At 37.3% G+C, this 27,344-nt stretch overlaps 2 protein-coding genes across 2 annotated transcripts in view; one reads left to right on the forward strand and one right to left on the reverse strand.

Moving 5' to 3' along the window:
* On the reverse strand, positions 1-27,302 carry LOC136415084 (uncharacterized). The gene is made up of 5 exons (XM_066399481.1): positions 26,813-27,302; positions 6,498-6,621; positions 973-1,211; positions 789-922; positions 1-732 (listed from the first exon to the last, which is right to left on the reverse strand). The coding sequence occupies exons 1-5, from the start codon at positions 26,856-26,858 to the stop codon at positions 367-369; spliced, it is 909 nt and encodes a 302-aa protein (XP_066255578.1). The 5' UTR covers positions 26,859-27,302; the 3' UTR covers positions 1-366.
* LOC136415189 (acanthoscurrin-1-like) overlaps positions 1-27,344 on the forward strand; it is a 62,088-nt gene that overhangs the window by 21,318 nt on the left and 13,426 nt on the right. The window lies entirely within an intron of this gene.

The raw sequence follows: 27,344 nt of genomic DNA on the forward strand, positions 1-27,344 counted from the left end.
TGTGCATCAGTAGGGTAATATGTAATTCACGGTCTGTTCACTAAATATTTAAGATTAGAGATAGGGCTAGTGCAATGATTTATCTTATTTTGACTGTTTTCAGTTGACCCTATTGACCCTAACAACTTTTAAACTTATTTCGCCTCTCACCCAAATATCTCAAAGAACCATAATAAATTCAACCATCTGCTCTTTCTCTCTTTCACCCTACAAACATCAGTCTTCTCAGCAAACGACGAATAACGGAAAAATATACCACATTTATCACATATAAAACTTTGGTCTAAACGTGTTCTAGTAGGATACGGTGATATGGTGTACTTAAACACTTCCCTAGTCAATAAAATCTTACCACTAAACAGCATCTTATTGCGAATGGGTATAGTAATTGAACATAGCCAAAATTCCAGCTATCGTCAGCAATAAACCCTGGAAATATCCCTGAGGCCTAGATCCTGCATTAGGCCAGTGCAAGTGCTGATTTTTGATCACTTGATTGCTGTCAACTACTGTAAAGGTGCGAGTTACATTCAGGGCTGGGGCGATGTTTAAATTGAGTCCTTCTATAGAGGAAATGCAGGTCAGGCGGTTTTGAGAGTTGATATTCCATAAAGGTGAGGTGCGCTCCAAAGTCACCCCTAGATGGATCTTAGCCCTGCGTAAGTTCAACTTATAGAAGGGCTGTTGTTTTTCGGGATTGCTGGGTTTTTCTGTTATGTACATTGAATGGACCTGCATCAAAAGTTTTTATAGAACAACTCTGCTCTAGATCGAAGAAGGGTACTTACCGGCTTATTATTTATATACAGTTTCAGTGAAGGTTTAGGGTCTCCAAGTCCAGAGGTGCAAATGGCCTCAAATGCACTCCCCAAGGTGTAAGTACGCTTCAAACCATCTATCATCGGTTTCTCCTTGGGTAAAGCTGAAAAACAATTTGAAACTCACTTTCACTCTAATATAGTTCGAACCAACCTGCCACGGTTATATTATGAGTTTCAGACGCCAGCCGGAATGCAGGAGCTTCCGTAGAAACCTCACATCTATAAGCTCCAGAACTTTCTGGCTTTGTCAGATTCTGCAGTAGCAGATCGCAACTCTCAGAGCTACAGCTGGATAGTATCAAGTTGACGTTCACTCCAGGAACTGAGTAAGTTATTATCTTGACTTTATTTGTGGGGGTATACCTGAAGAACTCGTGGTCATCCTTATACCTGCAAAGCCGAAAATTGTGAATAAGTTAAGTACCATTGGGGTATTTCAACAATTCTCTCCGGAAGCGTTAAGATGTTCTTCGAAAAGTAAAAGATTTTTGCGAAACTTGTAAAAGAGACTCGGTACTATCAAAATCTCCTCAATAACGTCGCAACTTCACCTGAACTTTCAAAACTGGTTAATCAATTATGGTTTGGTAATAAGTAGAATTGGCGCCCGATGGCAGAGATCAGGCAACCTCTGTGATTCAAGGTCTTCGCGGAAATCTTCTTGAACATAGAAGGATTATTCATATTTCCACTATCAGATTCTTTACTTGATACAGTGAAAGCACAAGGAGTTGGAGCCACATCCACTAACTGGATCCATAGTATATAACCAGAATGACCAGAACTTTATATGAGAACACGGTCAAATTGAAGACTGCTATGGGTTGTCCACAGGGGCAGGGGAGAGGGGACCATTGTACAGTGTCCTCAGGTACTGCTCGTGGCGTCTAATTGAGCTGCTGGACACTTTAGTCTCCCGGGAAGTGGAAATAGATGCCTGTGCAGATATTATAGCAATACTCGTAAATAATCAACCACTCAGCATTATTCAAGAGGTGGTAGATATAGTGTGCAGTTGATGCCAAAAGAACAAATTGGTAATTCTAGAAAATGGTGATTGTTCGATTCTTGACAAAAATAAGGCATCTGGGCTCATGATAGATAACAATTATTATTAAACACCACTAGTCTAGTTAGGAAAATGCGAAACACCTCGTGAACCTCCTTTCCTCTAGATCTTTCTGACATACAAACTCAAACATATGGCATTACAAGACCTACAGTCATTCAGCATGGAACTGCCACCTGGCTCAATGCTTCAGCCAAGCAGTATCATGCTTATCTATATACCAATACATTGTTCTGGACCATGACAGACCTCTGGTCGGAATAGAAGACTACTACCGGTCCTACCAATTTAATACAATATTGTATATTTAATACAATATATAATTCAAGAAGATCCGTAACTCTAAGTTATCGGCTGGAACATTTACTATTGAGAGGTTGTTTGTTGCCTTAAAATGGCTTAAGTAAACTTTGGAGATGTAGGCATAAGAGGAATAACAAGAATTGGAATATACAAATAATTGAGTTTGTTGATTGGCATATGAGAAATTAATATTAGGCGAAAATGAAATGGAGAAAAGTGAAGTCATTTCTCAATTCCGAATAGGTTGAAAGAGAATCGAGGGTAAATCTAAATTTTATTATTATTGCCAATATACATGGAAATGTCATTAATTTGCTCTGCTGTTGGTCGAATTCGTTTAATTATTTTAATTTTATTTTTTATATCATAACTTAGTAGCCAAAGGTCGATATTAAGAAGTGCTTATTGATATCAATATATTTCCTCACAGAAATTGAAGTGCTATTTGATGGCCACGATGAGATTCTAGAGGGTCCAGAAACTCTGTCAAATCTAAATACACAGTGTGTAACAAAATATAAATATAGCGTGTCATTATGGAGATATTTCAAATTGCAATAGTACTCTGTAAAATTATAAAAAATGATATTCAATCCATGGTCAAAAACGCATTATTTTCGATATACAGGGTGACAAAGTTTCATAGTTTTCCTCACCTTTAGCGTTTTTAATTTTTATAATTTTGTTTTCGCTGAGCTGGATGATATTTTTTTCCTTATTTCCTCTACAATTTTAATTTGTACCAATAAAGATTTTTGCAAAATCTACGAAAGCGGTGAAAGATACAAAGAGATGCAAGAGACGAAGAGGCTAGAGAATTGAAAAAGGAATTCAAATTTGGTATCAGAATTCGTATAGGGTATGAAAAAAAAAAGAAACAAAGCACAATATAGTGCATGACCCAAAACAACATAATACCTTGTATGTGGCTACCAACGATTTCGACATTTCGTTATAAAGGATCTTAAAGGAAATAGGTGTACGAAAATTCACAAATTTAATTCAAAGGCATACGTGAGAAAAACGCAAAATATAAAAAAAAAGTAAAACTTTGCTATCCTGTATATTAAAAATGGTACGTTTCTGACCATGGGTCTATTAGCTGTTTTTATTATTTTGCAAAGTACTATCACCCCCTGAAATATCTTCATAATGATGTCACATCCTGTATAGAAGACTCGCAGTATCTCATAAACTGTTTCCTCGAATGTTTTTAGATTTCGTGCGTTTCTAAGATTTTATGAATAACAATTTTACAAAGACTTTTTCAATTAAACTAATTAAATGTTAAATTTCATATTTTTTTGTCAATTTCGAAAATCTCGAGATTTTCAAGGACAAGTGAGTATATCACTTTATACAAAAGTTTCAGAATTTTTGACTTTGGAAGTATTCAGAGTTTAAAATAAAGACATTTTCTCCTTCGATTGACTTTGCAGGAAAACTATTTAAATTCTTCAGTAATTAGGATTGACGCTTCACAAATTTGCTGTACTAGGAACCGCAAGAGGGGAAAGTATTCCGCAACTAATTGAAACAGATTGACCTGGTAATGTGATTTAAACTTAAGTATTAAATTTCCGTATGTAGTTCTAGTATTGTGTGGTTCGTCAGTCAATCGGGCATAACTTCTTACAGGGTATACACGAAAAATCGCAAGAGATACAGGGCGTCAAAAGTTGAAAATTTTTTCTATCTTTCCTAATAACTTCTCTCTGTTAAACTTCATTTCCTCAAGGGGTATGTTTTAATTACAATTGTTTCATAACTTCACGATAAATTTCGATGATAAAACGACGAAGTTTTATATACTCAGATGAAACATCGCTACTTATTAAAAATCACATATCGTTTACTAGGCAATATGCCATTAATTTATTACATGCTATATGTGAAACAATAAAGGTCATTATCGGCCAATTAGAACAAACAAAGCGTTAATTATTTAAGCCCAGAAATGAACAATCAGAACAATATTTGTTCCTATCCCGCTATGTCTATTGAAACTGTACAGAATACGTTAATATTAGAAGTGCTAGCTTAGGTATATTTGAAATTTACATTGAAATTAAATGTGAACTTATGTGTTTATAATGTTCATTTCTCTTCAGCTTCGTTTTCCGTCTTAGCAGGGAATATGAGCCCAAACAAACGAGGTCAGGAGATCTCCCATAGTTTTCGAGATTAACGATTTTCAACATTTTCAGTATTGCCTAAGAGATACGGGGCCATTTTAATGCCTGGCGCACCATTAGTTGACAAAATTTACTGTTTTTTTTTTACCGCTTATCGATCTTGTTAGTGGTAAATTGGCAAGTCGGGCAATAAATCGTCAACTGCAAAGCAAATTGAAATTTGATTGGTCTTATGAAGTTGCCAGAAAGAAAATTTTCCGACTGTAAAGAGACCTTTAGTCAATATAGAAGGAACAAATTTCATGAAGATTACCTATTTAGTTAAATATAAAGGCAAATTGAGACAAATTTCTCTTTAATCGGGTTGTGGTATGTCGTTTAAGTTCAGAGAAACCAATTTTCTTGATTTTGAATGTGTTAAATGAAGGTGCCTCGCAATGGATATCCAAGAGGGGTGACTCTTAAATGGGATGTCATTGAGTTAAGACCAAAATCAATTATTATCATTTAAACCAAAACCAGTATATCGGATATTTGAAAATATTCCGGAAAACGCCTAAAGGTCAGATTAGATTGACTATTTTTTGAAGTTCCATCTCTAATAATTCGGGATTTTGTAGACTAGCCAGCTAACTTAATTGTTTCAACGAGTTCTAATGCCTAGAGGGGCGATTAATATGTCTCTATTCGATGTCGAGATGCGATAGAGCTTTATTGGACTGCAGGCCCCTTTTAGAAACAAATTTTTTCAACAAAAAATTCACGGATAACGACTGTCATAAACTGAAAAATTTCATTTAAATACTTTAAGCAGTTGCTGGGATTATTTTCTGGATACCTTTTATCATGTGGTACCACGCATTTTTTTCAATATCACATTGTGCAAACACAGTTCCAATGTCTCTGTTAATTTTCGAGATAGGGTAATTTCAAATCCTTTTATGTGATTTTTTAAACTGGTTTAATTTAATCCTACGATAACTTGCGAATTTGTAGATCAATATTGTGTTTCAAAAAAAGGTCAAACCGACTACCTCCATTATCAGTTTCTCGGATCTGAAGAGTACAACATCCGGGGGAAGGGCGAGGTAAGTTTGATAAGTTTGTGGGTAGTGATATTTTTGGGACAGAGGATTTTGACGTAATACTCCGGAGCTCTCTACATCCCAGACTCAAGAAACTACGCTCAACATTAAGCCTATTTATGAACAAGTGTCTTTACGATATCTATTTTCGTTTTCGAGATGCCGAGTCACTTCTAGCAAGAGATTGATCTACTTAATTTCGGATCAAATTGAAGAAATCAGCAAGATTTTCAAAAACGAACGAAACTCCTACCGACAGTTGAATAGGACGAAAATCATCCAAATTTTCAAAAATGGATGAAATGAGCGAAATTTTCAAAAATTGACGAAATTAACGAGAAGAAAAGAATGCTTAAAGTGGGGTTTTGGAAAAATACTCAATCGTTTAGCCAAAATGGTAATTACATGAAGATGAAAAGAGCTTCGTAGAGGGGCACTGAACTTCTAGGAATACTTAAATCAGAATAAATACAGTGTATAGACTTCAAATTGCAATGAAAACTCTTGAAAATGATTTATATAAGGATAATATACTCTTTAGCCTAGTTTTTGCCAAGTTTTTCTAAAAAATAAGCTGACACGGGTTCACTTTGATAGCGATTTTCGGTAATTTGGAAGTGTCCCTAAATTGAAGGTGCTTCAAACTTGATTTGGATGACTCTCACCTCTCAAATGAGGCTCCAGGGTACATATTGCAAAGAAATCGATTGGAGAGAAAGTGGTCATCAATATCTCGAGAACTATTGTTCGTTTCAAGTAGCTCTCAAGAAGTACATGAAATGACCGTCTCGACACACAGGTCGTAATATTAGCCCTAGTTTTCGAGATATTGAGCGATTTCTACACTTCCTTCCTTAACGATTTTGAAAGTACCTCCCAGTGAAGGAAGTTTTGCCATCATGCCCCATCGTCAGGGAGGTCACTCTCGTGCCCCATCATCGGGGGGTCACTCTCGTGGCCCATCATCAGGGATTTTGGACGTTTGAAATGGCCTCAAACGTTCGAGAAAGGGGGAAATACTGATCAATTCCACCGACATTTCTCACTACTTTTTCATGGGTTAAATCCCAAGCTCAATACCTACCATTTAACAGCATAGAGCTGTTCTCCGCCCATATCGAATCGACAGTGGAGGCGCATTTCGTTGCGCGGATCTTGTACAGGGGGCGACGTCATGTTGGTTAGCCGGACGCAATCACTTTCGTGCGCTGGAACAAAAGAAAAAGTTAATTGAAACCTGCTTAAATGAGTTTTCTGATTACTGCAGGAGATGGACTAGATATTTTTATTTCCTCCGCAACTCAAACTAATTGATTTTAAATGGTTCGGGGGCTGTTTTTGCGCTCTAGATTTATTAATAATCTTTTTTCGTTTCTGCATCAAATCATCGCCTTTCCACCGGAGCGGCCGAGAATCCATCATTACCTCTATTCGATTTTTAATTTCCTTTATCGGAAATAAAAAACCGAAAACTTGTGGTTATCATCTCTCCTACGCTCCAAGAGATTACTTGAGAGGAAATAGGCATATCAGTTGTATTATTGCCGCAATTAACTTTCTCATTGTCTCTCAGCAGTTTGGCGCCTCTCCAACAGTCCCATCGTTCATCCATGGCTGCTTCCTCTCAGGTTTTAGCATACATCCATACATTAATAGGTACGAGTATCAATAAATTATTAAATTATTCCGTGTATTTGCATTAGATGTGATGTTGTTATAGGATATTTGCAGGTATAGGACGTTTTGCTAGGTTTCGTGTTCCTAGAAAGGTCTGTTAACTTGCAAATTGAATCCGCGGTTGGGTATTCGCTGTACCCTCCCGGAGTGTCGTAAAACTAAATATAATTCTGGCTAATGCAAAATAAAGGCTAATGAATTTTGTGTTTTGCTTTATCAGAAGTTAAGTCGCCATTTTCAGGTCCAAAATTAAATCTCAGACAGAATGCGGTCGTAAAGCGCACTTACTGTTCAGAGGGTGGTAATGATTGCGTCGTTGTAATGGTTGCGATAAAATCGCAATGGGGAGATATTTAAAGTTTCCCGCTTTGAAGTTTATCTAATGAGGAATCGAAGTGGGGCTCGATAGATAGATCCTCTATTCGTGTCCAAAGAAAAATTCGTTTTACCCTGATGAGAGCAATTAATTGACAATTAATTAGATAATTAATCAGTGCATTCTAAAACAGGCGAAAAGTAAAACATAGATTAATAACATTACGCAATGCACATTCAGTAATACGCAATGCATATGAAAACGCTTTAGCAGTGGAAAGGGCAGTTCAAACTTCAAAGAGAGTTACAGCGTCAACACGATGTTAAATCAAATGAAATGTGTTCGCTTTCAGATATTCGTCAACATCATAATAAGCGTTTCTCATTAGCTCATTTTTAATTCTCACAGTGAATCCCTGAAGGGGTAGTATCCTCGTCAAATATGTATAATTTGTTGTAGACCCGAGATCCAAAGTAATTAATATCATTTCATCGATTGGCAAAAATCAAACAGAGATGCCTTATGCTGCACGTTTAGCACCCGAAGGGATAAGTCCTGCGACTTCCTCTCAAATGTCACGAAACCCGTCTCATCGACAAACATCACAGGGTCATGCCCGGGACCCCTACCTCAAGGTCCTTGATAAAGGTCCAAAAACAGGAGAGATGTAGGGCTGAACAGTAGAACCCCAAAGATGGAACCAATGAATCGGTGGTTTGCTTTGCTTCACTGGGGAACTGATTCAAAAGTGGATCCGCCGAAATCTTAACTATCTTGGGAAGGTAAAAAACCTTAACTTGGAGAAATTACTAAAAAGATTTATGTTGTCTTCGCCTTAACTCCTTAGGTAATTCCCAAATTGTCTTTACCAATCGTTGAAATGACCTCATATCCAGGCGAAAATTTCTGTTTTTCCTTCTCTTCCAGGTTTGCTCCAGAACAAGAGGAGGGCTTCGCTTCGCATCACTGTCCTTCAACTTTCTGCTCCTGGTTTTGTGTGATTTACTGAACGTCCCCACGTATTGCATTATCTTCTTCGTCCTCACCTCTTAGGTAAACCAAAAAGTGCCTCAAGGTAACGTATGTATTTACGAATGATTGAAGTTATATTTCTCTCCAACGAAACCTGCTCCTCTCCTGTTACCCTGTCGACAATCGTTATCTGAATTCTGTTCGTGTACAGTTACATAGCATTGGAAGACTTAAAACTCCCAAAACTCAATAAAAATAAACCGCATTTTCAAGAAACCCATCGTGTGGAAGCACTAAGGATTACTCAGCAAGATACATACATTTCGAACCATAATTGACCTCCTTAAGAGTATTGTTTCCCCTTCTTCTTCTTTCCGAACAAAGAGCTCTTCTTGGGTCTTCAAACAAAATCTCATTAAAACCTAATTTCCCAATTTTTTCTACTTCGATACTTTTCCTAAAAACAGGACTCAATTCTCGTGGATTCCCCATTTATAATCGATTCAGGTATTAAATAAATCTATTTAAATTTAGTGAGGGTTTTAAAAGGCTGGCCTGAGTTGAAGGCCACATACATAAACCGGCTCAGCTTCCCTTGAACCGTAAGAGATAAAGCGCGGGTCAAATTGCAAAAAAGTTGCATTGAATAGCATACGATTTGGAAGTTGAGTAGGAAGGAGTAGGAAGGAAGTTTGCTGAATGGGTGTATTTTTAACATGCGGTTTAAATATATCAAGCGGATTAGGATTTATCCTAACATTAATTTAATGATCTCAATAAGGGCAAAAGTCAAGAACCATGTGGCGCCAGCAACGCTAACTTAAGCTGAGATACTCCACCCACACATAAAGGAAAATTAATTTTCCCGCGATAAACCTATTATTATTACGTGTGTATCATAATCTCTTAAATTATGAATAAACTGGGTGGAAGGTTTTAAGATTTATATTTTTGGGGCGGAACAGGGAAATAACACCCTCATCAAAGCGCATCGCGTAAAAAAGAGTAAATTCGATAATAATATATTATGACAGGTAAATTGTATCCATAGTGTACCAACCATTAATCTTGTATCACGTAACAATAAGGAACGAGCGATAGGCGAAGATAAAGAGATTTTTTACGAAGTTTCTTGTCAAAGGCGAATTTCATACTTCGGTTTATTGAATAGCTGCGCATTCGAGACATTGATCATAAACGTGTTGTAATTGTGGCATCAATGGGAATAAGATAAACTTCGAAATTTATTTTAGATGGCGAACGTGCCCGAAATAAGCATGAAGTTCTGGTGAGAGAACAAGATACGCGTTTGTTCGCCATTAGGTCACTATGCGAAACCAGATATGGCTAGATGAGGGTTTGGAACCACAATGAATCTCGACGCTACTTTTCACATCTAATGAGCTATTGCTGTTATTGGCACATTTATTTCAACAGCATTAACTGCGATTGAAAACATGCAGAACACGATGGCAGATTATGGAAATTTTGCTCTTGCTTATTTCCACCTAAAGTATACACATGGAAACTGCTGTCTAAGCTTCTAAATCATATGCATTTCTGTAGTGTAAAATTTTCTCTCAACATCAGATTGAAGGCATTTTAATGCTCCTACTGTGGCGTCTAGAGTGTCATCTGTGTCCTTTCAGAAGCTCAAACAATATCGTATTTGTCACTGAATTGAAGATTACGTACAATTGAACAGACGAAAGAACTGAGTGCAGCCAAAACTGAGACAAGTTGCTGACCGGAAGTCGTCGTCAAATGCAACTGCATTATTATTCTCACTCTCTTGGAAATGATCACGTTTTGTTAACGATATTTTTGCCTTTTACCTTTGGACGCCGAAGCGCCACACAAAATTAATGCCAATACTGCACACGGTATGATTTTTCATGCATTTTTTTTTAATGTTTCCAAAGGTAGCAGGTTCCAAAAAAATATTTCCAGTCAAGCTAATGCCTTCTTTGTGCAATATATCTTCTATAGAGAACGTGCCTTTTTGATTATAGTTTTTTTAGTCCAATTAAGTTGGAAATTTGCAGATTACTTTGAAGAGCTATTAAAGGACCCATATTTACAAGAAATAAAGAGAAAAAATATGCTCTTTGGTATAAAATTTATACTACAGTGCTACTGGCAAATGGATCACAAGCTATATGATCTCCGAAGCCAATTCTCTAGAAAACCGTGTTTTCGCCAATATAGACACCTTTAAAATTGAAATTTGCCGATTATTTTGAACACATATTTCAAGACTCACGCTAGCAGGAACGATAGGGAATACTACGTCCTTTCACATAGAAATTATGCCAAAGAGCTACTGGGGCGATGTTTTTGAAGTTATCTGATTCTAAAAGATAATCATTTACAGAATCATGTTTTCGCCAATTCGGACAGTTTGAAATTGAAAAATTGCAGGTTGATTTAAAGTGATGTTGCAGAACTCCCATTTACAAAAGATATAGACAAAAGGGTGCTATTCCGTGTAAAATTTATACTACAGAAGCATTGGTAATGGATCTGGAGCTATATAGTCTTAAATGACAATCATCTAGAAAAGTCATATTTTCGCCAATATGGACATCTTTATGATGGAAATTTACGGATTACTTTGAAGGCAAACGACACTGAAAGACTTTAAGAAAGAAGAGCATTTATTTTGAACCTCCCTGTTGAAGATAGGACCATTTTTTTACATGGTCTACCCATGTTTACATGTTTTATTACGGACTTATTTTGTAAAAAATTATAATATGAAAATATTAGTTAATTTCTTGAAAACTGCTAGCGATGATTGCTCAACTGTAACTCAGAAAGTTTCACTTTAACTTAGAAGTATCAGCTATAGTTCAGAAACTGTCAAATGTCATTCAGATCAATAAACCATCATTTAAAAAGTATCAATTTTAACTTAGAATGTCAACTGTAATTCAGCAATTGTCAAATGTCATTCAGATTAATCAACTGTGACTTATAAAGTGTCAATTGCAATTTAATTTGGATAATTTTGTGTTTCAGAAAAGGTCAATTATAGCTGTAATACAGAAAATGTAAAGTATAATTCGGTGGAGTGAACTGAGATTTAGAAATCAGTTAAGACCATTCAGGCTTGTCAAGTGCACGGAAAAAAAATGAATACTTGTTTTGAATATTTAAATCCACCAGTACCTACCTTAGTTAAGGGCAAGAAAAAGCAGTTAAATTGAGAATATAGGGCGAATCGCATATAATAAAACGCTTATTCGAAATAAAAGATCGGTTGAAGTAATTTCCACTTATTTTAAGCATTTTCTTAAATTAAATGTGCTATACGGGTATTTGCTCAACACGAGAATTTGGCATTCTAAAGTCGATAAAAGAATTACTTGCTGCAAGTTGAAGCCTTATTTCAATACTGTGTTTACTTAAGAGAAATGTAGACAAAACTACAAGGAAGAAAATTGCTTTCTCAATTCAGGAAAATATATCATCCTGCGGAAATATGGACCAACGAATCCTGAATATGATACATTAATATTCAATACTTTTTATTGTGTATAATTTATGAGAAACCACCAAGCCTAATTCAGTCAATATTGTAACCTGGAAACTAGAAAACATATCATTTAAGGTGTGAAATAGCCCGATAGAATGTAGCCGAAAGAGGAAATTCATTTACCTAAATACACTGAATATATTCAGAATTATAAATGACGGGTACAAGACTAAAAAGGGCCATGTTCATAGGAAATCAATATACAATTTCAAATCATGAAATGATTACTTTAAAATTACAACTGATCCTTCGTGATTACAGTTGATTAACCTAAACGACTGGCCTGAAGTGCGCTAAATATTTCTGAATTACAGTTGAAAATTGCCCAATAATCAGCTGATTTTTTTTGTCCAAAGTGACTGTATTTCCACTGCCGTAAATGTTTTTAAATGATTTCTGCAATATTGGTGGCCTTAAGCGCCCTAAAATTAAGCTATATAGTTCGGGTCTTGCTATCGCTCTTAATTCGGCTGTAACAACGTGCAGAATTCCGCGTTACATCTGACGCTACTTGCAGATTCTAGTAATGAGACAGGTGAAATCTTTCATTAGTGGAGTTGTGTTATTCTATCCACTCCTGTCTTGAAAATCTTGTCATAATATATGCATTTATGCGCTAGTAGGTATTTGCACCTTAGGTTCCCCAGAATTCAGCTATGCAGTTCCTCCCCTACTTGCTAAGAATCTTTTATTTTAATATTTAGCTGCAACTGCCTACTGGCAGGCTCAAGATAACATTTCGTCATCGTTTCATTTCACCCGCCAATATTTTTGTCCATCATTACTTGATATTGTTCCACTGTTCCAAAATTTATCACTGAATTTCTATATCTATAGTATCTGTTTCATAAATTCGGCTATTTCAAATATGCTGCGGCCAATGCGAGAATAGTGGAAGAGCGATGGGAGGCCTCGTCGCTGCTGCCAACAATGAGGTCTTAAAGGTAGGATCTTCGTACCCACTGTAGCTCTGATTTCAGTACATTCGAAACCCCATTGCGATTGTCTCTTTGGTGCAGTGCCAATGTGTCTCTGAAATAAGAATCTTCTTATTTTCTAGTATTTCTTATCAAAAATCGCAAGCTATGCCTCCTTTGAAACCTGCCAAAATGATCACTGAAATTAGTGAAGGTATGGGTTCTTCGCTGATGAGGAAAGTCCATTGAAGTGATGATTTACATTCGATTCGAAATAATTAATTCCATTCGAACTACCGCAATTGAAAGCTCTCTCAAAGATATACAGGAAGTCATATTTAGACTTCATTTTCATACCCCAAATTGAAAGCTTTTCAGGGCGTTTTAAGTCGTCTAAAGCTCTATTTAATCTATGAGACGCCAAATTAATATTTTGGGACTCATATGGATCTTAAATGCGCAAAATCTCTAAATCGACTCGATCAAGGATACTTATCTGTGGAGACAGGGTATTTCGCACTAAATGTTAAGTTTCCCTGATGTTTCTACTTTTATGCCCTCCAGCTCATTTTTGGTTTTCCTCCGGAGAATTATAGTCAAAACCTCTTAAGGTTTAATTCATTATTTGAAACCGTTGCGTCTTCTGCTTCGTTTTAAAGAAGCGTCCTCGTGGAAACCATCCGCAAATCGCTAGCTAAATAATTTTTATTCATTTAATCTTCGGAACGACAAGAATAATCCTTGCTATGATTGTTTCCAAATGTCCATTATTGCTCAGTTTCGCACTCTCCCTCGGAGGTCCATTTAACCATTCGTTATTGCTGAGCGATCATGGTCGATTTAAAAATCAGCTGTCTTGAAACGGACAGTTATCATCTGCAAAGTAAACTTGAGCGGCATTAGAAGAACTTTTAGAGCATTTCCAGCAGGAGCCTCGTTGATGCGTTCCGATGTTAACTCTGCGGATGCCTTGAGTTACATCCGGACAATTTCCAAAGTTTCCTTTTGTCTCATATTAAGGGCTGTCGGGAACTTCAACATTTGATAATACATTATTAATCGATATGTTTCTGGGAAGCAAATGTTGTTTCGGAAACTTAAAACGTAAACTGTGCAGAAAAAGGCGACGCCCCTTTATTGTTTTAGCGAATATCGACCTGGATGTTCGTGTCTTAAATCCTTGGGGCACAATCTTGAGTTTTCTTGGGGCCCGCATGAACAACTTCAATAGACGGGCGTAACGAATACACGTACACCGTTTCTGGGGCTGTATTTCAAATGGTCCATTTTATTTTAAACGGCGCGGCGGGGGCAAAAATTCAGGGGCGGATCTGCGGTAATTTCCGGTCGAGAAAAACGGGAAGTTAATAACGAACAACAGGAGATCGGTTTCAGGGCGATAAATCGCAATTCGAGTGATTATGTATATTTCGGAAGAAATCTCGCGATGTTGATGTTCGCTTGGACCGACCTGAACTCAGCTGAACAACTTCGATAAGCGAGCGAAATGAATTCATTTTTGAGGTTACCTCAAATGATCCCTTCCATTTCAAACGGCGCGGCGGGGACAAAAATACAGAGACGATCTATGGTTATTTCCGGATAAGAAAAACGGGAAACTAAAAAGGAACACGATGAGATCGGTTTCAGAGCGACAAATCATAATTCAGTGATAACGTATATTTCGGAAGAAACTTGGCGACGTTGATGCTGGTCTGAGCTAGCCTGAATCAACCTGAACTCAGCTGAACAGCTTCAATGACAGAGCAGCGTAATGAATTCACATAGATCGTTTCTGGGGCTGTATCTCAAATGCTCAGTTTTATTTCAAACGGCGCACCAGGACGAAAATTCAGAGGCGGATCTGCGGTAATTTCCGAACGAGAAAAACGTGGAAGTTAATAACAAAGAACAGGATATCGGTTTCAGTGCGATAAATCTCAATTCGAGGGATTATGTATATTTCGGAAGAGACTCGGCGATGTTGATGTTGGTCTGAACTAACCTGAATTAACTTAAACTGACTTGATCTAACATGAACTCGGCTGAACAGCTGCAATAAACGAGCGTAATAAATTCACGTACAGCGTTTCTGGGACTGCATCTCAAATGATCAGTTTCATTATAAACGGCGCGGCGGGAGCAAAAGTATAGTGGAGGATCTGAGGTAATTTTCGAACGAGAAAAACGAGAAGTTATCAAGGAACAAGAGAAAATCGGTTTCAGTACTACATATCGCAACTCGAGTGATTCTGTATATTTCGAAAGAAACTGGGCGACGTTGATGTTGGTCTGAACTAACATTTTTTTTGGCAGAGGTGGAAATTGTCCAAAACACCCGACTGAGGATCTCTGTTGGCCCTATGGTATCAGCCGAATAGTGTGGGACTTCAACTTTCACCCACCTACTCACTAAAACCATCCCCTCTTTTCTCCCCTGCCCTGGAACGTCGTCTCTCAGCATTCCGTCGAGGCGCTGCAGCCACACGCACTATGCGCCTCGGTTCGCCGCTTTCCTCCTAGTATTCTCTCCCTCACTATTTTCCTACCGTGCACTTAAATGCCTTTCATTTCTCCTCGCTTTCCACCAGTTCTCTCCCAATCGCACTTCGGTCCAGGTTGAGACCTCTCCCTCTGGCCTTTGCGCGTTCGTCCTCCCACTCCGGACGCTCCCAACCTGACCTAACCTGAACTGACCTAACCTGAACTAACCTAAACCGACATGACCTAACCTCATCTCATCTGAACAACTTCAATAAACGAGCGTAATGAATTCACGTACAGCGTTTCTGGGGCTGCATTTCAAATGGTTAGTTTTATTTTAAACGGCACGGCGGGGGCAAAAATTCAGAGGCGGATCTGCGATAATTTCCACGCGAGAAAAACGGTAAGTTAATAACGAACAACACGAGATCGGTTTCAGGGCGATAAATCACAATTCGAGAGATTATGTATATTTCGGAAAAAACTTTGCGATGTTGATATTCGTCCTGATGAAACGGTGTGCCTCATATAGTCGTATGTTGTGATAAATGGGACAGATGTGCGGAGCGAATTGTCAGGTTGGACATGAATGATTTGGGTAATAATCAGAAAAATTGGCTCTTTTCAACTGAGCTAGTACTATTGATGACGTGCTTAATCCTGCTGCATTGCCTTACTAAATAGGTATCGCTGATTCTGCAAGCTTTTAACGTCAGAGGAAGTTTTCAGGGAATTGGCAATGTTACACAATGTTAATGAATTTTGATGAAAACTTCTTCGCGGATTTCATCTCCTTCATGTATTACACACAGAAGTTGATGCGCCCTAGGGTTGGCAATTAACTTTACTTCACATCAACCTTATAGAATCCCGTCAATTAAGTTAATTTGACTTGATTAATGTTCCCAGTAATAATTATGTCAAGATATCACGATCTACACCCCTATTTACGTATAGTAAAGCACCCTTCATTGCTCCACGGAATCCTTGGAAGCTGAATTATTTCGCACCTATAACGGGGTATTTCCCGGCTCGACTATTTAAATGATATTCTGAAGCTTAACCGTGTTAATGCTCGAGTAATCGAAGCAATTAGGCGTTAAAATTGTTAAATCTTTGATAGTTTTTAATGGTTGAGGTGGTGTCTTGGAAATCGAATTGTTTGAAGTTTCTATGGGCGACGTCTTGGAACGACGGCTTTTAAGTTGGGGTCTTATTACTACTTAGTTGGAAGTATTATATCGGCTTGAATGGAAATTTATCGGAGGAATTTTTTCGCTGTTTTGCGAGGAAAACATTTTCTTGTCGACTTGGAGTATTTTCATACTTAAAATACCTTGGAAAGTACTTTTTTTTCGTGTTTTCCATCCTCCTAAGTCTTGTTGTTTACATGCAAACTTAACACTTTTCAGTGCCCTCAGATCAAAGGCAGAACAACTATACCTAGGGCTGACGTGTTTTTCTCAACAGCACCACAGAGGTCTAAGTTCCAACCAACCTGAATGATGAATGCTAAATCTAAAATATATCATGCCCATCACCCTCAGCTCCCCTGCAGAACTTTGTTTCTCAAGTCTTATCTTTTGCGAGTAGAGCATGATAATAATTACGGCTCGTCCTTTCCTGCCCTTCACTCGTATTTCAGATATTCGTGTTTCTGATCATCTCATTCCAATGCGACTCAATGATGTACCATCAAAGAGAGAAACCCGAGATCTGGCAATTTATTGGACGTACGGATGCTTGAAAAATCTTCGTTTGTGCTTCAAGGGTAAAGAAACATTTTTTTGTGTATTTTTGCTCTCCCTAGACATGCCAAACATAGATAATTGAGTTACAAATAATGGACAGGGGCAGTTTGTGTGAGGCGCATCAAGGCTCGTCTATCGAGGAGCGGATAGTGGAAAATACGACCTGATAATGTATATAAGGCGTTTTTGGCTTTTAAAAAAGAAACGCTTCCAAGCAGCTTTGCCTTCTACCATGCTGTGAAAAGAAGATTTCCACGATTTGTCAGTGAATGAGGAATCGAAACTTAGGTCCCCTGTAGACGGGCCACTTCGTCGCGCCACCAGTTAGCTCTACTCGGCCACTTGTGTCAGCGACTTCGCCACATACTTGATCGCGCGAAAGAGTGGTACGTGTGGGTGAGGATCGAGGGCATAGGAGGTATTCACATATTTTATCTGAATAGAGAGTGTTCACCAATAATGTTCCCAGGAGAATTTCATGATCAAACTGCTACGCATTTGTAACACCTTTGTGGCATTTTTGATCCGTAAACATTGACAGAAATTTAATCGCGATTAAATTTGTTGTATGGTTTTCGTGTCTCTGACTATTTATTTAATCGGATAGCGTCGGTTTAAGAGACAATAAAAAACGGGATTTCTCGTTAAGTCGACGTCTCGCTTTAATTTAAAAGCTTCCTCAGGACTACAAAGATAAACGACATAAAATGCAGAGCGACCATTAAACATCATGTAAAGGGACAACCAGTAAAAACCATCAAAATTTAAAATTTCACGGATTTTAAAAACCACAAAAGTGAAACGTACATAAAAACGTTCCGTGGGATGAACGCAGTTACCCAACGAGGTATAATCTACCGATTACAATTCGGTTGGCGTCAGCATCCTGGAAATCATTCCTGGTTTTTTTTACTAAGAAGAAAACTCATATATCTGAGTCTTTCTCGAAGAGAAACGAAATTTCCAGCGAAAGCTCTTAGATGGTTATAAACAGACATTGAAAACATCCAAGTGCACACTTACCCCCCGAGGAGTTCTCTAGGTCTAATCTACCGATTATAGTTCGGTTGGCCTCAGGGTTCCAAAAATCATTCGTGGTTTTCTACTAAGAGAGGAGCTCGTGCATTGGAGCATTTCTTCTATGTGTCAGTTTATGGAATTTAAGACATTGGCTCTTAAATGCTGATAAATGATTTATTGGCTACGGCTGCCTACCGAATTATAATCGGTAGAATAGCAAGGAATTGCTCCTGGGGCGAGCTCAACCTACGAAACGTTTTTATTGTCTTCACTTTTGTGATTTTTAAAATTTATACTTTATGAATTTTCTAATTTTTATCATTTTTTCTGGTTGCTCCCTTATAAGGTTTGATAGTCATTCTGCATTTTATGTAGTTTGCCTTTTTAGTCGTGAGGAGACTTTTAAATTAAAGCGAAACGTCGACCTAACGAAAAATCCCGCTTTTATTGTCTCCTAAAGTGACGAAATCCGATTAAATGAATTTATAGCGATAAAATTTCGGTTAATGTTCATTACTGTGGTTTTAATTATTACTTAATCATGAAATGCCTGATTTTTAATACAGAACAGGTGCTGAATGAAAGTGTCAGCGACATTGCAATTTTTATGCTCAGTATTGGCAGCTTCTTCTAGCATCTCGAGCGTTACTTTACACTGAAGCTGGAAACAAGCATTTGAATTTGAGACAGAGCCGGACTTGGTAGATTTATTTTACATGTGATTATAGAAAGTCAGACGTTTTGGAGAAAAACTTTGAAAGGCATATATGCGAATATTTACAAAAAAAGGCCTCCTAAAACATTTTAAAATAGTTGGTAGAATTAGAAAATTAATTATATCGAACTACAATTAGATAATGCTAAATCAAGGCTTATTTATGCATTAAAATAAACGATTTTCATTGTTTAATCATCCACATTTCAAACAAGGAAACAAAAAACAAATCAATAAATTGAAATCTAGAGCAGCATTTCCTCAAATCTGATCCTGTCATTTTAATGCTTCATAGCCCTCGTTCTCAATTTTTGTCAACGTCACGTGTTTGTAGTAGACGAAGAAAAATTAAAAAATCAAAATATGAAATTTTTAATGGTCAGGAAACATGAATTACACGAAAATATTTTAGTACTGAAACGTTAAAAATCAATTACATTAAGAACTTTTAAGATTCTCAGAACGCAGCTTCTAACGGGGTAGATTCATTGAGGAGTAATAATTTCTAATTGATGAAATTTTGTTGCTAAAATTCTGAAAGTCTTGGGAACGTCCCTGATTTATATAGCTATTTATTGATGATATGGGTTAGAAACAGTGAAGTAGTCAATTTCTAAGCGCCGTAACGAATCTTTCTAAATTTTAGATATTTCTCGAGCTTCAGAGACTTGAAACGCCCCTGATTATTCTTGATTATTTATCGGTAATTTTCGATCGAAATATAAGACACTTGGTGACATCAAATCGCATAAAAGGCACTGAGATAACTGGTCTGTAAAGGCCATAAGGATTTAACCCGATAACCCGATGAGATACGTTTCTACTTATTGGCTTTATCTCAGACATACACATGTGTCACGCTGTGTATGTCTAAGAACATACGCACATGAGGATGTAGCTTAGAAAGGATGGAAAAAAAAGGAAATGGAACAACTGGCATGTGCTATGCCAATTTATGCATTCACCCCGCATGTTTCCGTCTACCTACTTTGTGCACACACATGCCTCATGAAGCCAATAAGTCGAAACGCGTGTAGTCAAGTTGCTCAGCATCCTCGTTCCTTTCTACTTGTACGCTCATGAAATTTTATGGAAATTCCGGCAGCACTTTTCTAATGACTTCAGTAATCTCCATAACTTCAACTTTTTCCTAATGGCATATTATATTAATTTTATTAGTGTGTAAGATCATTTTTGCTACATTACTAATAAAATTTAATGCTGCACATCTGATGATTCCTTTAAAATTTTAAAGACTTTGACATTGAGTAGTCGACTTAAAAGCTATTTAGGTTGCTCAAATTTGCATATGAATGTGGTGTTCCAAGTTTGTTTGTAATCTGCACTTTTCATGGGGAAAACAGAGCTGCATGCCGCTCATTGGTATGCAATGAATGCATATGCGGCAAGAGTGAATTAAAATCCTGTTAAAAAAACACCCTATACAAAAGTTTCAGAATTTTAAAAGTTCTGCTACAGAGGGTAAGTTGCAAACTAGTAGTGAATTGAGATTGCATTTTTTTTTTATGGAACCGCAAGTTTTTTATGACATTTTCTGAATCACACATTCTGATTACATTTCACGTTTATGTAACATGTCCCATGAATGGCCAACGCCAATAGTAATTGTATTATTAAAGACCGATAGTCCACAGGGGGAAATGTATGGTCCCTTGGATCAGCAGATTTAACACATTTTGATTATTTTCTACGGTTTCACAGAAGAAAACTGATTGAGAAGTGAAACCTTATTACTCCTGAAATGTTAATAAAATATCGTTAATTTTTAGGTTTTATTACAGTTTAACCCATTGTGTTCATTAAGTGAAAATTAGGGTTTGTCCCGGGTGTGTACTCCCGTCTTTATTTCTTTAATCCCGTGACATAGAAAGCCGTAACTTGGTATAAAGTCAGTACTGTGCAAGCGCTACATTTTGACATAAGCGTAAGTTACGGGATTAAAAAAATTAAAGGGGGCGGGCTTTTTTGCGACCGCATGGTTACAAACCAAGCAGGTCCATCAACTTTTGACAATATTTACAGATTATCGACTTTCTGATTCAACAGATTTCTTGGATCAACTAATCAGCAACACTGTCGATATCATTCTAACTGCGGTCACTCCTACTGAATCGCCCTATATCGGAAATAGAACTCCATTACTGTTTCTAGAACTGAGTGTAACTTGATTTACGATACATTCGAAGTTGGCTTTGTATTCCAATAACAGAGGGGCAGCATAATATTTTTTAAACCTATTTCTTAAAGATAAAAAGCCCTATGGAAGTTCCCCGACAATCACATCAATTGAGAAGTAGTTCATTTCAATTAATGGTTAAGTTTTTTACTGAACGCATAAAAGTACAATGGAACACCTAACAGGCCTCAAAGGGAACAGGCGTTTTAGGGACAGCCATCAGCATATTCGTGATTTTGCAGGTTTTGTCTTGGTCTTTCACAAAGTGCTTTAACATCAGACCACTCCATTCCAGATCCCTCAAATCTACTGAATCTTGCAACAAATGGATAAAACATACGTTAGATTTTTGCAGTGTTAACATGTTCAAAACGGAACAAATGTATATGTGAAAAAACTCCAAATTTTCGTCCTCATAATTAAACACGAAAAAACAAATTTTCGGTAGACCAATGGCGTACCACTTTTTCTTGAAAAATAACTAAAAATATGTTTTCTTAATTTATGTGTTTTGCAGTCATGTTTGAGTAATTTAAACGGTTTTTTAGAGAGCTTCAATTCAAATACCTATTTTTTACTGAGCCAAATTTTAAAATGGTGCTAATTTGTTCTGCATTTAGACATCCTTGCAAACGCCCCTAGGAAAATTCTAAATGGAAGTAGGAGGTCACTTAAACTGTTTCCATATAAATTCATATGTAAGAAGTTGGAATGTATGGAAAGCCAGGTATGAGAGAAAAAGTAATATCCTTACAGCAGTAAAGAACTTCCAACTTGTTACTTATTATTGTTAGTATTGGTTTCAAGTATAACTTTTCTGTTAACCACACAGATTGAAAACTATCTCATAATGTTTAAGGAAACTTATAGAAGGGAACCATTCATAGAAGGTTCCAGGGAAGGCTCAAGGCATTTAAGTTTGGAAGTTTTAACTAGAATGAGTATTGAATGTTCTGGTTACTTGAACCTTGCCATGGTCAGACAATTGGTTATGTTTTACACTTCAGAATATCCACTGAAGTGGAAGTTTAGCTTTCGAAGGTATTTCACGATTTCGAACAGCCCTTAAGGCCAAATCCTTATTGTTCGGTTAATACAGGTTGAGATTTCAAGGCTAATAAGTCATTCAAAGTTTATTTAATTTTCCGGTTTTCTTTACGCATAATTTGGGCTTTTATTGAAAGTCCATAAGAGGACATGAAAGCCCACAATAGCCATATTTTAGCGAAATTAAATTTGTGGGATGCGAAGTCGGGAGAGCTTTTTTCTACTAAATTAGGCAGGCAATTTTAACTTGGAATCAATAAGTCAACGCCTAAAAAACTTAACAAGTTTGTTTCTGTAAATTAGGTATACAGGGGGTTAATTTGGTTGTGTTACATGCTTCGAGGGTAGGCTTCTCTCAATAAATCACGGAAAAATCCACATAGAAAATGTTCGCAAAAAGTTTTCATTTCATAATTCAGGGTGTCAAAGTTGCCTTTTTTCATTATTTATGGGAAAAGCCATGATTATGAGAGATCTCTGATTCATAGCAAAATTCTACCCTGAACATTTGTAATACGATCAAATCAACATCCTGTACAGGTATTATTTACCTGATTTCAAATTCCAATTTGTCTAATTTTGAAGAAAAGAGCTCTCTTGTATGTCGGTTTCAAACTCCCGGAGATAAATTCCAGTTTTCTTAATTATTTGACTCATCACCACTATCACCTTTTTTTGGAACACTGGTGGCAAATTAATAAAGGGACTTGTGATTAGCGTAGTAAAAATCTGAAAGTACCGGATAGTACTAAGTAAGTGTATAATAATAATTTTTTTACGACACATGCATCATAATCGATGTTTATGACACGCTACAGCGTGCATAAAATGGCTCTTTCTAATACATGTTTCCGTTTTATGCAAGCAGAACAATATTAAACATTTCAATTTCGGCACGTCTAAACCATTTAAGAAATTCATAACTCTTCTTGACGCTTAAAAGCGTCAATGTGTTAATATTGATGCACTTGCAAGAAAAAATATTGTTTGATATTCGTGTACAAGACCTTAGCCCTTGCATCTAAAGCAGCGCTTACATCCGAGAACATTTAGTAGGGTGTAAACAGGAGATTTGGTCTGATATACCTGCTATGTACGACATAAAAAGGGTCGCAACAACTTTACTTTGATTTTGTCGCATTATAGGCTCTTCGGAATTGAAAAAAGATGGTTGGATTTCTATTTCGAGTAACGGTCTGTGCGAATTAGTTTCCGGTAAACACTTGTTTCGAACCTCTGGAAATTTTTTTCATTGAAATATCTGAGGAAAGAAAACAGATAAATAAACAGATTTGTACCGAAACGTTAACAAGAGTGGTCGCCCTAGCCCTTAGTAAAGGGTAAATGTTATTCTCGGTTGGTTTTAACTAAGAATAATGTGCAATTCCATCGCTACAACAACCCCTACTGGTGTGTGAGGCGTTATTCCCAAAAAAAAAATAATAATAATAATAAGCAATCCACCTCAAGCGTATAGAGCATATTTACAAGAAAATTGAACTTTTACGCTCAACTTGAGAAAAATGCCAAATCAAGTTATAAAATAAAGGAATAACCCAATTGGTGTGTGTAACTTGCATAAAACCACCATGCTGCCAATGCAATATATTTCTTTCAGATTGCAATTTCCCTAATCCTCTTCACACTCCTCACTTTTTCAATACCAGGTCCAAGCGTTTACAAACAATAAGGGCGTCATGGAGAGGGCTATGGAGGAAGCTATGCTGGAAGATGGAGTGGTGACTACGGGGGTGGCTACAGGTCTGCCGCAATCATCATATCAAAAAAGCTACGGAGGATACGGCAGTCATGGAGGTAACACCCATAAAAGACCACTCATCCACTATAGATTTTTAAACATAATGTTCTAAGTTACGAAGGGGCTATAGCGGAGGTTATGAAGGGGGTTTCGGAGGAGGTGGCGGATATGGAGGTAAAGGTGGATATGAGGGGATCGCTGGGAAAATGATTTTAAAGTGTATGCAATTTCTTGACTTTTCAACTAACTGCAAAAATTTGTTCTAATTGAAGGTTCAAACAAAAATCAGAGTATTCACGCGCGAATTCAAAGGCACTATGTAATTGCCTAAAGCCGCCATGAGAGAGGCGTTACTCCAAAAAAATTTTTTTTTATGTTCGATTAAAGTTGTTTCGACATGTTAAAAACGGGCTTCGACTCGTTCAAAATAGTATTGGACTAAAAGTTGCCAAATGTAAACAACGCTTTACAAAACACTCCGTGTTTTGTAAAGCGTTGCAAAACATTTCTCTGCGCGTCCTGTTGTGCCATATGTCGCGCGTGCTTTAAAGGTCTTTTCACACACTTAAATATAAAATAATAAAATAAACAATCAAAATGTAATAATCATAAAAATCAAAGGTAATAAAACAAAACACACACACACACACGACATATCCAATAAATATGTATTTCTTGTGTATAAAAAGTATCTGTGCTTATAATATTTTCACATTAAGGGCCATTTTGGCCTGTTAACACTAGGAATGTAAAGGAAATAACCGTATAGACCAAGAGGTCTATCCCTCTTCAATCTTATGAGAAAAAGAGTAATTGAAGTTATAGATATAGGCCAATTCACCGAGGGCACTAAGCTGGGCGCGGTTGAACCAGAGCCGATATATGTACATACGTAGGTACTCGAATGCCCATGAAAGTTCTAGACTATTTATATGGAGTGGGTCAAGCTGGTATTAGCCCCTGGATGAATTCAACCAAATTTAGGGAATACTTTGGAACTTCGGTTGTTAAACTCAATAAAGTTTTAATTAAAAAATGTGAAAATATTTCTAGTGCATAATATAATATAGTTAAACCGAACCCCGTCTTCCAGAATAATGAAAAATTGTGCCAAATTCACATTGATGTATTCAATAAGCAACTTGTACAATGGCTTTTAACTAAAGGCACCGCCTAAGTACACCTGAACTAGCACCTTGAATAGCCACATACATTCTTGCTAACCCGAACTAACCTGAACTCAAATGACTACGTACATTCATGCCTACCCAAACTAACCTGACCTAACATAGCGACATGCGTAGTTTCTAGCTAACATTTTACAACTTCTACCACTGAATCACAAGTAATGAATGCACTGACCTTCCATTAAAACCGTAAGAGTTAAAATTCACAACCTATTGCTCTTTAAAACTCTCGCTTTTTACTTAAAAAATAATGTGGTTAAGTATAACTGGACTTGGGGGCTGCTTCTCATTTAAAGCTCTCTTGTTATCAGTTATTGTCATGTATTATTGAAGGTATTTCTGACGCAATTATCAATTTTCTCCCATGCTTAAAGTTTGAGTAGTTAGTTTGGGTATTTCTTAGAGGGTTAGCTAGTACTTCTCAGTGATACGTATACAGAGTTCAAAAACTTTACTTAATCTCACCTGTGAAACTTGCGTGTTCTCGTAGCCTGCACGAAGGGTGATGTATGTAGGGCATTATTGAGACATTTTAACAACGATAACCTAATCTTCAGGTATTCAGTGATGTTAAAAGAACGTTAAAAAAATTAAGACATAGAACCTAAAGCCAGAATGGAAAAGCTGAAAATTTTCATGAGAGAGTAAAAGATCGCATTAAAAAGTACCGGAAGCTGATGGTAAAAAACTGAAAATTTCCATAAGAGACGATGCTAGGCCTTCTTCCCAGTTATTCTATCCCTCCCTCTACACTCTAGTGCCGAACGTCGATGGTGACATACCATTAAAAAGGTAATTTTTCTTTATTCGCTCCTATAAAGATTAAACATGGTATCCATAAGAAAAATCGAAGTTGTCTATCAGCGTGAAAAATCTGGAACCATAGGGGAATCGTTTGGGAGTGTCATCGCGCCATTACAAGAAACATCAATAACCCAAATTTAATAAAAACCGGATTAATAGTTTCTGTAAAATAGCAATTCTTTAAATTGCCAAGTTTTAACTTTTTTCGGGATATTAGAAAGTCAAGGTGAATTCTTAATGAGCATTAAAATGCGCAGTTTTCCTTTAATTTATCCAACCGTCCCCCTTTCGGAGATCGGGACGATGAGCTTTGTAAGAGTGTTCCACCCCACTCCTTTAACGCATAAATTACGCATCAAATTTAATTACACATATTTGATCCAAAAATTTCAGCAGCAGTTTATTACAAATAAATTATACGGACAACTCTTGGAACTTGGAACGTCGACATTCCCAAGCTTTTCGAAATCGGAAACTCTTTAGGCTTTCTCAACAAGATAAAGCCCCTTATGTACACTATAAACAGCGCAATAAAACTTTAGAAAACAAGACCCTAAATTATCTGCTATTAGGGCTCAACATTACGATATCACCACAATTTTCGAAAGTATAAAATCCTTTATCTCGCTTCCTTTTCCCTTCGCTCGTTGTTCGCAACCACGCAGCGGCTCTGTTCCATAGGGGGCGTAACCTTCAAGCTCCGCATTTCATAAACATTTTACCAAATTTCGTTTTCCCAGGACCAGCACACCAAGCAAAAAGGAAAAATTGCGATGCTACTTAGTAGCTGACACGCAAATAGTGCAGGGGAACACTAAGAACTAGCTAGATTATCCACTACTTGATAGAGAGAAAAACCTCCCTCAGGTAGCATAAATGGACCTAAAATGGGCCCTGACCACGTAAAAATTATTACGTTTTTTTCCTATTGACGACACAGTTCGTGCAATAAAAGATATTGATGCCTTTACGTCCACTTCATCATGCAATTATTAGTAAGTCGTGAGCAAATTACCTCCTGCTAGCAAGACAATTAAGAGAAGATGCAGGTAGTTCTTCATGGCAATGTCCTTAGAAGCACTCGTTGAGGGCTCCGGGCTCTCACCCCGCAGACTAAAGATTTAAATAATATATTTTTAAACCTGGCGCCACGCCCCTTTTATTGTTTCAGGACGTATCGACCTAGAGCACCGTCTCCAAAGCTCTATCACCAACTCCTGAGACTAAGGGCACTAAAACCAAGCTTCACTGACCAGTTCAGCTCATATCAGTTCTGCTAAGTGTATATTTATTGCTACTTCAACTATCGAGCCCATCATTAATTGGCAGCAAATTCCCCTTGTCAGTCACTAAAGCCGCGTGTAGGACTCGATAGATGATGAGATAAAGGTCTAGATAAGGGCATAGGATGAGTCGAATTTGAAATCCGAGGGCGATAATGAGAGCAGCGAATTAGTGGGCGTGACCTCAATCCGGTCCCGGAGCGGATCCCGATCCGGTGGATGCTGCTGACGCGTTTGTACTGAATTTGATTCCGGATTCTGGAC

The sequence above is a fragment of the Euwallacea similis genome, chromosome 19 (genome assembly GCF_039881205.1).
Source record: "Euwallacea similis isolate ESF13 chromosome 19, ESF131.1, whole genome shotgun sequence".
In the NCBI taxonomy this organism is placed as follows: domain Eukaryota; kingdom Metazoa; phylum Arthropoda; class Insecta; order Coleoptera; family Curculionidae; genus Euwallacea; species Euwallacea similis.

Coding starts and splice junctions, on each gene's coding strand:
- LOC136415084 (XM_066399481.1), bottom strand. CDS start 26,858: ATGAAGAACTACCTGCATCTTCTCTTAATTGTCTTGCTAGCAGGAG. Junction 6,622..26,812: donor AATTGTCTTGCTAGCAGGAG/GTAATTTGCTCA, acceptor CTTTTGTTCCAG/CGCACGAAAGTGATTGCGTC. Junction 733..788: donor TGTATATAAATAATAAGCCG/GTAAGTACCCTT, acceptor CTTTTGATGCAG/GTCCATTCAATGTACATAAC.